The 13,797-nt window shown below is 41.7% G+C and overlaps 1 protein-coding gene across 4 annotated transcripts in view; it reads right to left on the reverse strand.

The window, feature by feature from the left end:
* The window catches only part of PDE8A (phosphodiesterase 8A), a 191,136-nt gene that overhangs the window by 47,147 nt on the left and 130,192 nt on the right, over positions 1 to 13,797 (reverse strand). For all 4 annotated transcript variants that reach the window (XM_059912385.1, XM_059912382.1, XM_059912383.1 and 1 more), the window contains 3 exons: positions 9,740 to 9,828; positions 4,996 to 5,074; positions 3,184 to 3,321 (listed from right to left, as the gene is read on the reverse strand). In XM_059912385.1, the coding sequence (XP_059768368.1) occupies positions 3,184 to 3,321; positions 4,996 to 5,074; positions 9,740 to 9,828 (306 nt within the window). The remainder of the gene's footprint in view (positions 1 to 3,183; positions 3,322 to 4,995; positions 5,075 to 9,739; positions 9,829 to 13,797) is intronic.

Consider the following 13,797-nt stretch of genomic DNA (forward strand, 5'->3'; position numbering starts at 1 on the left):
ACTTGAGCTCTACACAGAGGGAGTGACATGATCAAAGTGGTGATCTGGTGAGACAAATCTCCAGTAGCGTAGGGTGGACTGGCCAGAAGTGGAGGGTCCTGGGACAGGGAGGCCTAACTGCATTCAGCCACCACAGTCTCAGGGTGTGGGAAGAGGGCCCCGAACACGGTCAGGCCCAGGCAGTGGACCCTCAAAGTCAGGGCTTTAACAGACATCAAGCCTTGGTGATGGATTTGATGGAGGGGACTAAAGGGTAGGGAGAAACCAAAACCATTCCAGGAATCAAAGTCCAGTCAACTGTGTGGACAGTCAACGAGCAGTAGACAGCAGAGGTGGAGAGGGATCGGGTTTTTTGTTAATGGGGGATGAGAGAAAATCACCGTTATACAAGGTGATACCAAAATGACAGCAGGATGTTGAAACAGACCTTGGAAGACACTGGGGCTAAAACTGGGAAGGGGGGAGACATCTATGCAGAGCAGGAAAGATGCTCAACAACAAAGGGAGCTTTCTGAGGAACCAGCAGGGGACAAAGAGCCCTGGTAAACCTGGGAGGAAAGAGATGGGGGAAAAGTGGGAGAAGAGGGGAGGCGGCGAGGGAGGAAAGCTCCTGGCTTCCCAGGAGCTGGGGAAGGTAAAAGGTGTGAAGAGCTAAAGGGCTCTGTGACTGTACGTCATTATCAGAGGCAGCCAGCCGAGCAGCCAACATTCCTTCAGCACCTGCAAGACAGTTTCTGAGGGGAAAAAATGCAAAATTTCTAAAAGAGAAGAGCCAATATAAGGCTCAGGTATCTGAGAAGATAGGAGGCCAGGGGTTCTAGGGCCCTGACAGAGAAGACCTGGGGAAGAAGAAATAGGAGGAGAGAGCCAAGAGGATACATAAAGGGAGGAAGGAAGCAGGAGTGTGGGACTGAAAATCAAGGTGCCTAATAGTATCAGTTTTACCTGAAAGGGGAACCATTGGCTGAGAACAGCAGGCACGGGAGGTTTACAGAGAGTGGTGTTCGCAGTATTCTCTGTTTGAACATCATCAGAATTTCTCCTCTGCCCCCAAGAATATCCAACTGGTTGGACACCTAGAATCTGACATTCCAAAGCCCCTCCCGGTCATCTGACCACTTCCAAAGGCTCCATCTTGGTTCCCAGCACATGTCTGAACTCTCTCCACTGACCATGGTACCATTGTTTGCCAAGGGCTGGCTGATTCTCAACAAGCCCTTCTTCTCCCGAGGGAGACTTGATTAGAAAGGCCATATATCTTTCTCCTCAAAAAACTGCCCAGCTAAGTGGTCTGTCCTGCTGCAGTGTTGCCCGTGAACCAGCAGGGTACCAACAAAGGACAAACAGCAGCTTTTGCACTCTCCCCAAGAACTTGCAATCATGCAAAACAAATGCCCTGGTTCCTTTTCTTTTTTTTTTTAAACATCTTTATTGGAGTATAATTGCTTTACAATGGTGTGTTAGTTTCTGCTGTATAACAAAGTGAATCAGCTATACATATACATATATCCCCACCTGGTTTCTTTTTGAAATAAAGCAGTATAGAGGTTGACAATACGATAACCTTTCGTATTCTCTGCTCATAGCAAATACAGATTTTAGAGAACAGGTGTCCTGCTGTTGAGGCCCTTTACACCTGGTGCCCAACGGCATACCTCAGGAGGCAAGACGCTGCTCACAGGGATCTGGGTGAATCCCAGGGCCTACAGCTAATCCACTGGGTGCCCCCACCCCCATCTCAACTTGCTCTGCTCACTGCAAGGGCAGCTGCCAGATCAGGAGCATGAGAGCCACCATCTCTGTTTCACACCCTGCTGAACCTCACAACAGAACTGCTGGCTGACCCAGTGGCAGCACTGGAACAAGCCGCCAGGACTGGGGAGGCCATGGTAAAGCCCCTCAAAGGCTGCGGGGGTCTGGAATGGCTGCTGCTCTGGAGCTGCCTTCCGAGGACGTCCCTCTCGGCCCAGGCAGGGAACACTGGTGGGCCTAAACACCTAAGGGTCTGTCTCTTCATTCATCTCAGCCTTCGTTTCTCTATCCAGAGGACCTGCCACTCTGTCTAGTAAGAAAATCATCATCCTCGACAGAAAAGCTGAAGGCAAAATAGGATTCAAGCAGTGCCCATTTTTGTGATTCCCGAGTGCATTACCGGGCCCCACCGCTGGCCTGTTCTTTCCCTGTTCTCACTGCAAAGCCATCTCCTGTGCTCAGAGCCGCAGGAAAGCAAAGGACACCAGCCCACTCACGGTGTCTTCGAGGGGCCCAAGCCAAGTGGGGGTATAAGCTTTGCATAGCCCTTCTGCCCCCTCTGGCAGACTGCCCTTGTGTGCTAAGGGATAGGCACGGGCCAAATGCCACAGGGAAAGGGCATCACTTCCACAGGGCCTCCAGATAGCCGGCAGGAGAGCAGGTCACCAATTTTTCAAATGTTCTGAATAATCAGATTCATAGTCCCAACTTCTAAAAGTTAAAAAGAGCCCAGCAGAAAAGCCTAAGAATGACTATGGAAAGCAGTAGCCTTTTCCTTCTCATCATATTTTAAAACCTAGTAACAGTGAGGTGCTGTCAGAAGCCACAGTTCAGAGAGAGAAATAACCTTTCAGACTGAGCCTGCCTTGCTTTGCCTACCCCTTCAGCACCAGGGTGCTGTAACTTCTCACATCACAATGCAATGACTACTTTTATCTGTATGTTTTGCACCCTGGAATGAGTTCTCTAAGGGATTTTTGTTTTGCCCTTCTTTGTATACCAGAACCTAGCACACCTGGCATTCAAAAAAATGCTGAATGAATGAACGAGGCTCAGAGAACTGATGGGCTCTGATGTGTTCTGAGAATGTGTTAACTCACTGGCAATCCTTTACCCGGACCATTTGCCAACAGCTACCACTTAGAAGATCAATTATTAGAAAGATCAATTTACTTATTACAAAAATGACAACAATGATTTTAAGTGTCAAAGTTACTCTTATTGGCTGGTCAGGTTTTATATACTTTCTTGGCCTCAATTTCCTCATCTGCAAAATGGGCATAACAGAGATAACACTACCTACACTTCCCCAGCCTTCTGGGAAGAGTGAGACTGAGATCACCTGGCTCTAGCAGTGCTCAGTGAGCGCTAGGTCTCCTTCCTTCCCTCTTTGTTATGTGAGAGTAACAAGGGTAGTGACCTCTTACTTACCTTGCCTATCCTGATGCATGAATTTATAGTATCGAGCAAATCAGCCTTTTTTTCATTTACAGGCACTTCTGCTAAATCCTTCCCTATTAATTCACCTGACTCATAGCCCATTGTTGTTTCAAATGCTGGATTTGCATACTGGGGGGAGACAAAGGAAAAAACATCATGTGAATTAAAAGAAATTTTGAAAAGAGGACAATCAAAGATGTTCAACCTAAACCATCATATTTTTCCCCCAGAAAGCCCAGGAGCCTGGCGCTCACTACGACGGTTCTAAAGCCACAAGAGCACAACCCCAGAAAAACCTTGGAGTCTGGAGAAGCCTCTGCTCCGATGACACCGGGCTGGGCTTGCTGCCTTGTTCTCCTGAGGCTGCAGGGAGGTCAGCAGGCCCACTCCACTTAAACACCAGCAGAGGAAAGAAGCTGCATGGAGACAGACCCAGGGCTGCTACAAAAGGGCTGTTGAGATTATGATACAGTGGAAGAAAGCACCAGACTGGGAGCCTGAAAACCCAGGGTCTACTCCCACAAGTCACTTAACCCCTCCAAGTCTCAGTCTGCACATCTGTTTAATGGGAATGAAACACTTATTTCACCTCTCTCATATGATGCAAATGAATAATGAGTTTGGAAAGCAGGCTATGAACTAGGAAGTGTTTACAAATGCAAGGCTTTATGGTTAAATTTCAAATAGGACTGTAAGACTAGAAGAAAATGTATGGGAAAGCTGTGCATGTGCTAACAGGAACAAATAATGACGATGATAAAACAATAATCATACTGTTTAAGGTTTGTTTTCCTTGCTAGGCACTGTAGTAAGCACTTCACACACAGTAACTCATTTAATCCTCAGAACATCCTTACAAAAGGTAAGTCATTGTTAGCGTTAATATTATTCCCATTTGTACAGATAAGACAGCAACTTCAGACAGATTAAGTCACCTGCCCAAAGATGCCCAGCTAGGAAGGGGCCGAGGCTGATTGGAAGCCAGGCCTGACTGATACCAAGCCTGTGCCCTCAACCACTGGCCAGTGTCGCCTGTCAGGGCACCATCCTGAATGCTAACATCATCAACTCTTTACCAAGAAAGTCACTAGTTAGATTAAAGTGAAGAACTGGAGTGCTCAGAACTAAAATCAAAGTGGGGCTCATTCTCAGACAAAAGGAACATTCCTCGGGCACAACTCCCTCTTTTGCTGTTATATGAAAATACATGTTACCTGTTTGCTGTTATATGAAAATACATGTTACCTGTTTGCTGTTATCTGAAAGCCATGGTATCTTCAGTCACTTATATGAAGCCACTTTTCTAATAATGGATAATTTGTGAAGTAATTGCTAGTTTATTTTTGAAATTTTGAGTAGCTTCTAGTAAATTTCTATAGGTGTAAACTATCTTCAAAAACAGTAAGAAAGGTGAGAGTGTGCAGCCCTTATGGGCAGAGCCTCTCCTTGCTGCAACAGTCTCTCTCTACCCAACTCCACCGCAGAAACAATCCTCTGGATAAAAGTCCCTCCTTGCTAAGTAAATAAACATGCAAAAAAGTGAGAAATAATAAATGCTAATGCCATATTTCTAAAGAATATTTTCTAGCACATTAAGCAATTATTGGAACCTTTTCTTACCTATAGGGGACTTATTTTAAATTATATATTTTATAGATTTTGTTCGGATAATCCTCTAAGGAAAAACTGGTCCCTTGAACTTCAAAGAGAGAAAAAAAAAAACAACACCATACTGAAGGGGTTCAATCTTAAAAATGCAAACAAACCAGAAATTCAGAAGGACAAACTTCCAAAACAACAAACCTGTACAATGTGGTCTTCACTTGTAATTTCAATTGCTTCTTGACTTTTCTCTAATGCAGTGAACATTGAGTTACAAGCCCTTTATGGGTAGAAAAGAAAAAGGACTGCTTAATGTAAATATTATAAAATGTAATACAATCTTGGAATATTACATTAACTTATTTAAATGTGTTCTTTGATTATAAAGGTAACTAATGCTAACTCAAGAAAAAGTAGGGGGAAATATTAAAAAGCATAAGGAAGAAATAAACGCCTCCTGCAACCTCAGTACTCGGGATCATGACTATGCACAATTTGGTGCCTTTCCTTCATTCTAAGGACAAGTGGACCAGGTGGAACACACCCCAGGGTCAGATCACAGCCCTTTGCTGGCTGTGGGACATGACTCACTCCCAGGGTCTCTACCTTCTCACCATCTGAAGGGTCCTTGTGAGGACTCAATGAGAAAATGGAGTCAAGAACCCCACACGAAGCCTGGTAGAAAGGAGGCAGCTCATCATCTGTAGCTATCTCTTTCAACAAATTCTTTGCACAAAACTGGGATCATCGGGATCATGAGCTTTGTTCCCTGCTTCCACTTAGCCTTATATCGTGAGCATTCTCCCTTGCCCTCACTGTTTGAAAACATTTTTAAATTGCACAGGTAACAAAGGTTTATTTTTTAAAAATTAGAAAATAATAATAAATGAGATACTACATCATACCCACTAGAATATCTACAATCAAAAATAGAGATAAAAACAAGTGTTGGTGAGGAACCCTCATACACTGCTGGTGGGAGTGTAAAATGGTGCAGCTAGCTGCTTTGGAAAACAGTCTGGCAGTTCCTCAGGCTGTTAAACATAGAGTTACGATATGGCCCAGCAATTTTACTCCTAGGTAGATACCCTACAGAAATGAAAACATACATCCACACAAAAACTTACAGCCCACAGGTGGAAACAACCCTAAAGTCCATCAACTGATGAATGGATGAATAAAATGTGGTATATCCATACAATGGAATACTATGCAGATATAAAAAGAAATAAAGCCCTGATGCATGCCAAAATATGGATGAACCTTGAAAAACATTATGCTAATTTAAAAGGACCACATATTGTATGATTCTATTTATATGAAATGTCCAGAAGAGGCAAATCTATATATACAGAGAAATTAGATTAGTGGTTATCTAGGGCTGGGGGTAATGAAAATGTTCTAAAATTGTGGCAATGGTTGCACAACTCTGTGAATACATTGAAAGCCATTGAATTGTGTACTTTAAATAGGTGAATTGTATAGATTGTCAATTTTATCTTGATAAATCTGTTTAAAAATAAATGAGATTAAATCATCTGAAATCCCAACACCTACGCATATCAGCTGGTGTTCTAGGCAATTTCTTGTGTAAATATACATGTAATACGTATACTTATAAAAACAGGATCATACTCTACAGTTTTATCATCTGCTTGTACCACTGAACCATATACATTAATATCTTTCCATATCAATAATTAGTTCCTTATCATCACTTTTAATAACTATATAATATTCTATTGTAAAATTATACCATAATTTAGTCAAACAAATTCCCCATGACTGGGGAATGCTTTCAGTTTTTTTCTTGTATATGCCTTAGAAGATGAAAAAGAGAAAGCAACTGTCTACTTGTTCATAAAGTGCAGAGATTACATTTATAAAACCAATAATTATAATGCTTTTACTGTATTCCTGGTATTACTAAACTGTTTAGCTAAATAAGACAAAGCAGCTTTAGACAATAAAAATTAGCTCTTCTTTCTTGGCATATAAAAATCAAGTGAATTACCTCAATAAAGCTGTTATTTAAAAAACAAGAACCAAAAAACAACGAGAAGTAAGTTCCCACCTCTGATATAACAAGCTTGGAGGAGACGGATCTGTGAGAAGCCCTACTGGGTTTTATCACTCTTTTTTAATTTTTGCAGATCTGGTAAATATAAAATGGTATATCATTTTCATTTCTTTGCTTACTAGTGAAGCTGAACATTTTTTCATGTTTATTGGCCATTAATATCTCCTACAAACTGCTGGTTCACAACATGTCCTTTTAAATTTTTTCTACTGGGTGTTTCCATTTTTAAACTGATTCATCAAAGCTCTTTACGTATTCAGGATATTAACCTATCTGTCCTGTATGTTAAGAATGTATTTTTCCCAGTTTGTTATTTGTCTAAATTTTTAACATTATTTAAGGTATACTTACTGAGACAAGCTTAACATTTTTATGTTGTCTAATCTGATTCTCTTCCTTTATAAAATCTGGCTTTCACACCATGCTGAGTTTAAAAAGACTTCATTATCCAAATACATATGTTCACTTACATTTTTAGTACTTATGTGGCCACACTTTTTAACATTATGCACACTGAAATTTATTTTGGGACTGGGTGTGAGATTGGGATATAACTTAATTTTCTTTCCAGTTAATAAGTTGTCACAGTTCTATTCATTGAAAAGTCCACCCTTTCCTGTGTGGATTTAAATTGCCATGTTGAACACATATACTTATGTTTTTAATTCTTAAATACACGCACGTCTATTTCTAGACTTTACATTCTAGTTTACTGATCTAGCAGTAACACAAAGGTGCTTGTTATAGCTTTTTAGTGCATTTTAATATCTCTCAGAACAAGTCTTTCTCTATTGCTCCCAATTCTCTAGCCCTACATTTCCCCCTTCCCTTCATATCAATATTTTCATATCTCCCTTTATAGTGGACATCTCCCTTTGGTTGTCAGCTGGCACACAGAGAACAAAGTAGAGCATGAGGAGAGACAATGAGTGCAGTTTTGAAAATGGGGGTTACAACCTACAGGACTACCTTTGCCATGTGCTGCGTGCAAGATCTTGGATGTAAGTCAGTTAACCTCCCTGGGTCTCGGTTTTTGCATCGTGATTCGTGATTTGATGAAATAAGCTCTAACATCACCTCCTGCTCCACAATTCTGCTCTCCTCTCAAAGAGGGCAGTAGCCCAGCTCATTGTGGGAGTGCTGCAGCCAGGCTGCGGAAGACCCAGGAATGAGAAGGAGGCAGGCCCAAGGCCAACCATCCATCTCAAGTTTCCCTGAAAAGTTTGGCAATAAAAAGGAGCTCTTTTGTAGACCTCCCTAGCCCTGAAACATCTCTGCTCAGCAGCACTTCTTTGCTACCTCACACTTCATTTCATTTTGTCTATGAAGTATTTTCTTCTCTGCATGTGATACCCTGTGCTGGTCCCTACCAACGTTAATACCCCAAATTCTAATCCCCTTATCTCTGCCTTGGGCACATACAAACAGAATGATTTCATTCTCTCTTTGATCCTGGTAAAGGAAATGTTTTTTTTTTTTTTTTTTTTTTTTTCACACACACACACTGTATTTTATTTTTACAAGAGATAAATCGACTGACACCAAGCATTGTACATGGATGACCACAACAAAAGCAACAATGATTGCAATTACCAAACATGAAACACACTCATACTATGTCATAGTATTGACATTCAGTCCAGTAATCCTCCACTGTAACAGCTCCTTTACTTTGCAGTGAAAATTGATTTGTATATTCTTTGCCTCTGAGTCCTTGTGGAATTTTTTTTTTTTTTTTTAAATTCAGACAGAAAGTCACAAAAATTATACTCATCCTCATCAGTTCACTCAGTCCCATGTAATTAATTTTTTTTTTTCATCTTGATCTTTTGTTAGCACTTTTATGAGTTCATCAGTTTTTCATTAGAGTTCTGAAAATGCTTATTCATTCAGTTCAGCAGTACAGTCCGTTACCAGAAACCTGTACTTGTCAGAGTCTTTTCCATGTATTTCTTGAAGATGAAACCCTTTTATAGGAACATATTTGCAAAATCATCAGAGTACACCCAGAACTGTCTGTAAATGACAAAAGACTTAAAAATGACCACGGTTAAAGATTTGATGACAGTTCATAATAATGCAGTTGACAAGAAAATTAGTTATTTCTGAGATATACATTTTAAAGTAATAACTAGGATTATTACTTATAACATTAGGAAATGTTAAAGAATAGTAGACCACCCAAGGAAGAGACCTAGGATGATAAAGAGCTACTGACATATTTTTCACTTCTGTCAACCTCATATAATTTTACTAATTTTTCGGCTTTTCTCACTCTACAAAGAACTAGGTTTCCACTCATCAGTTAAAAAAAATAACGGTTTAGCAAGAGCAAATTACAAAATGCTTATTGTAGAGAAGAAAACATGTCACTTACCAGAGATAATAATGTTAATGGGTTGGGTGTATGTGTATATTAAAAGTAATTTTTTAATTAAAAAACAAAACAGATAATTCAGTATATATACTTTTGCACCCTGCTTTTTCATTTGCTATTATTTTGGTGCCGCATCTTTTTTTTTCTTTTTTTGGCCACGCCGTGTGGCTTGTGTTATCCTCCCCGACCAGGGATCAAACCCAGGGCCCCGGCAGTGACCACGTCAAGTTTTAACCACTGGACCACCAGGGAAGTCCCCACTGGAGCCCCATCTTTAAATGCTGAGTCTCCAATCACTAACATGACCACCTATTAGACATCCAGGCAGACTCCGAAAGCATTTTGTGAGGAGAGAAGCCTTCCCACCATCCCATCCCATTTTAGCAGGAGGTCAGTTACAGCCAAAATGTAGCCGCCCACACCCGAAGTCCTCACTTGCAACAATGCCCTGTGTGGTATGGTCAGCTTACCAGAAGCAGCAGAATTACCTGAGTTTCAGCTGTGGGCGCACCAATCCAAACTCCATCTGGAGCAGTTCATTGTAACAGGCCATGGCGCTGGGGTTTTCTACATACCTCTACAAACAGAAAGGGGATTTTGTGGATAAACAAATGTGCACCTTTAAATGATTAAATACATATATAAAAAATAATTCTTTCCAACAGGCTTCTCAACTTGGTACCTGAAATCTAAAAAATAATTTAGCTTTCATGATGAACAGGAAATGAGAGATGAAAACTTATGGGTACCAAATTAGCTTTTAAAAAATAGTACTTGCACATATCTGAGAATATATTAAGAAACCACTGAGTTGCACACTTTAAGTGGCTGAATCGATCAACTATACCTCAATAAAGAGAAAAAAAGGCAGAAAGAAGGAAGGAGGAAGGAAGGGGGGCAGGGAGGGAGGAAGGGAGGAAGGAAGGAAGGGAAAGAAAGGCAGAAAGGGCAAGGTATTTGCTGGAAAGAGAAAAAAATAAAATAATTTTTTAAATAAATTAATTTAAAAAACTATAGTATACTATAGTATAACCATTTAATGGAACAGCATGCAGCTATTACATGCACTTATATGGAATGATGTACGAGACACACTGTCAAGTAAAATGAGGAAATGGAAAATTGCACTATAATTATTTTACATTTTTATAAAAATATTACATCAAGTTTAAAATAAATAAATAAATAGCTGAATTACATGGTATATGAATAGTATCTCAATAAAGTAGTAAAAAAACGGAATTAGAAAAAAATAGGCCTCCATTCCTGGGCATATATCCAAAGAAAACTATAATTCAAAAAGATACATGCACCCCAACGTTCATAGCAGTACTATTTACAATAGCCAAGACATGGAAGCAACCTCCTAAGAGTCCATCGACAGAGGAATGCATAAAGAAGATGTAGTGTGTGTGTGTGTGTGTATATATATATATATGTATAGTATGTACAATGGAATATTACTCAGCCATAAAAAAGAATGAAATAATGCCATCTGCAACAACATGAATGGACCTAGAGATTATCACACCAAGTGAAGTAAGTCAGACAGAGAAAGGCAAATATCATATGATATCATCTATATGTGGGAATCCGAAAAAAAAATACAAATGAACTTATTTACAAAACAGAAATAGACTGACAGACATAGAAAACACACTTATGGTTACCAAAGGGGAAAGGATGGGGAGAGGGATAAATTAGGAGTTTGGGATTAACAGATATACACTACTGTATGTAAAATAGGTAAACAACAAGGTCCTACTGTATATCACAGGAAACTATATTCAATATCTTGTAATAACCTTTAATGGAAAAGAATCTGAAAAAGTATAAATATGTATATATATATATACATATGTACATTTGTATATATATATGACTGAATGACTTTGCTGTACACCTGAAACTAACACAATATTTAATTCCACTAAAAAAAAAGTTCAAGGAAAAAAAAGAGCGCTTAAGAACGCTTTTCTTTCACTGCCTTGAAGTAAGAGGATTTTTGATATCTACATGTCACTAGCAGAGCCTAGAATATACAGAAGGAGGAAATTTATTAACTAAAGTCCTATCTATATTAACTTTCAGAGTCTATTCACTTATTCAAGAGCAATATGTTGTCCTCTTTCGAGCTGTACAAGCTCACGGTAAGCAAAAATATGCTTGCACATCTCTTTGCAGCTGAGTTTCACAGAGGTAACTCGCACTCAGGCAACATTCTCCTACAATAACTTCAAACAGCAGCTCAACTAAGCTGACAAAGGATTACCCTCCACGGCAGAGGTACTGGCAGAGCCATGGCTTTGCCCAGTCTCTCTTATTGCTGTGGACAGTAACTGTTTTGTATAATAACCTTTACATAATGGAAACATCTCAACAAAGCAAATTTACATGGGAATGGGAAGCCTGAGCACCACCAAATTATGTATTTCATGAAGACATCTTACAAGTCGCTACGTTCTGTCACGTAGTTACATTCAGATGTAAAAAAATATTTGTGAACATTTACTCACCCCTATTTCTGTGAACAGCTCTTGCTTTCACCTGCTCAATACGTGGATAATACTCTATCTGACCGAGGAGGAAGCTGAGGCTAAGAGGCAGGGCATCTGCAGGCCACTATCGACAAGCCAAAGCCGGACCAATCTAGGGCACGGGGCCCCTTGTGGAGCTCCTTCTACTGCCAGTGAAGGCAGATATCCCTGTTTGAACAGTGTTCAGGGTCTTGTCTTTGTGTCAAGAAACCTAAAAATCCAGCCCCAAGTTCATGCCTTAAAAGCTGTATGATTCTCAATGAGGCCCTCAACCTTCCTGAGCCTGCTTCCTCACCTGCAAAACAAGACACCCTGCTCCACCACAGATGACCATGAGAAAGCACTCTAACTGTAAACTGTTGCACAAACATAAAGCACAGTGACTGCCGTCCCCCTGGGAGGGAAGGCAAGGCCTGCTGGCCATGGGCATGATGGTTCCCGGGCCTGCAGGCCAAACACAGCCCTTCTTACCCACAGAAGTCTGAGAGAGGTGACATGCCTACCAGCTCCCCGCTGCTGAGAGGGGAGGAGAGTGCTGGCCCTGCCGCTCACTCCTCAGTCAGCCGTGACCCCTCAGGCACATCCAGGAACCCTGCCCATCTGCAGAGGCACCCACTGCGGACCAGGCAGGAATAGGGAGGAGAGATTTCCGGGTATAGTGCTTGTGCCACTCCAGTAGACAAGGGGTGGGGGACTTGAGATGGACAGGTGTCTCCAGCTGTCCACGCGCTTGCCTGGCTTCACCTGCTCTGCAGGCGAAATCTTGGGACACGGAGCCATGTGTATTATGTGTCATGGCCTCCCATGCATGCAACCAGAGTTCTCATTGGGTGTGAATGTACATATCCAAACTTTTTTACCCCAAAGGTGGACATCATGGCTAAAAAACAAGCATGTGTGACTAAAAGTACAGCATCTTGCTCCTGCTATCTGCCCCTCCCCCTCACTACCTCTGCTTTGTTCTGTGTATCTAAATATCCTGTCTCTCCTGCCCTTCGCCAACTTTCATTCATGTCCCAAGGATTCCACAGGGCATGGAGGGTGGAGAAGGGCAGCAGGTCCAGGGATCTTCAGGAATCAGGCTGCTATTCCCTCTGCTTGAACATCAGCTGGTCTCCCCTCCCCAACCCATCCCACAAGAGGGGCCGGGGCCACAAGTCCTGCAGACTCCTGAGCCAACTCAGCCTTGCTTTCTCCAGAGCATATCACACCCACCTTGCTGGGCCCCACCCAGTGGTTCTCAACCCTTGGCTGCATATTAGAATTCCCTGCAATCTTAAAAAATAATACCAATGTGCAGGCTCCTCCCCACACCAACTGAAACAGGGTCTCCAGGGAAGCCTTTCAGGGGGTTCTAACGCACAACCAGTGTTGAGAGATACCAAACCCTAACCTTCGAGAATTTAGTCAGCAAAAGCTCAGCTGCCAAGTCCAACTGAGGAGGCAAGCAGGTCTCCATCCATCCATCCTGAACTCCTGAACTATGGCCAATCCACAGAATAGTTGACTGCCCCCTGAATCCCAGAGTTCTCACTGTGGTGATGGCTTTCAGGTCCAGGGCTGGGTTCAAGCATGGGCCCCACTGCCTCCCAGCCATGAGACTCTGGAGAATCACCTTCCCTCCAGGTCTGGATGCTCTGCTCTGTCTCCGTGCCCTCTGTCACCTCACTACCTTTTTGTTACCTGAGGGTACAGGACTCTGCATGAGAAGAGTTAGCACGTGTAGTCTCTGAGGACTGGTCACCTACTTGGATTCGTCACTTATAAAGTGGTGAGGCTGCTGCTATCTCCATACTTCCTAAGTCACAGACCTCTAAAATGACTACTTTAAACCCTTTGTGTTTTTTGCATGGGAGTGTTTTCGCAGAGACATGCACTTAACCATGGTTCCCAGCAAAGGCTTCGGGGGGACACCTTGATTAAGTTGTACGGGTGAGAGGGCAGGCAAAGTGTGTATGTTGGTTACTTTTGAATTTTCAAATTAGTTTAATGATAACTCAATTATACTA

Source organism: Balaenoptera ricei, chromosome 2 (assembly GCF_028023285.1).
Source record: "Balaenoptera ricei isolate mBalRic1 chromosome 2, mBalRic1.hap2, whole genome shotgun sequence".
In the NCBI taxonomy this organism is placed as follows: Eukaryota; Metazoa; Chordata; class Mammalia; order Artiodactyla; family Balaenopteridae; genus Balaenoptera; species Balaenoptera ricei.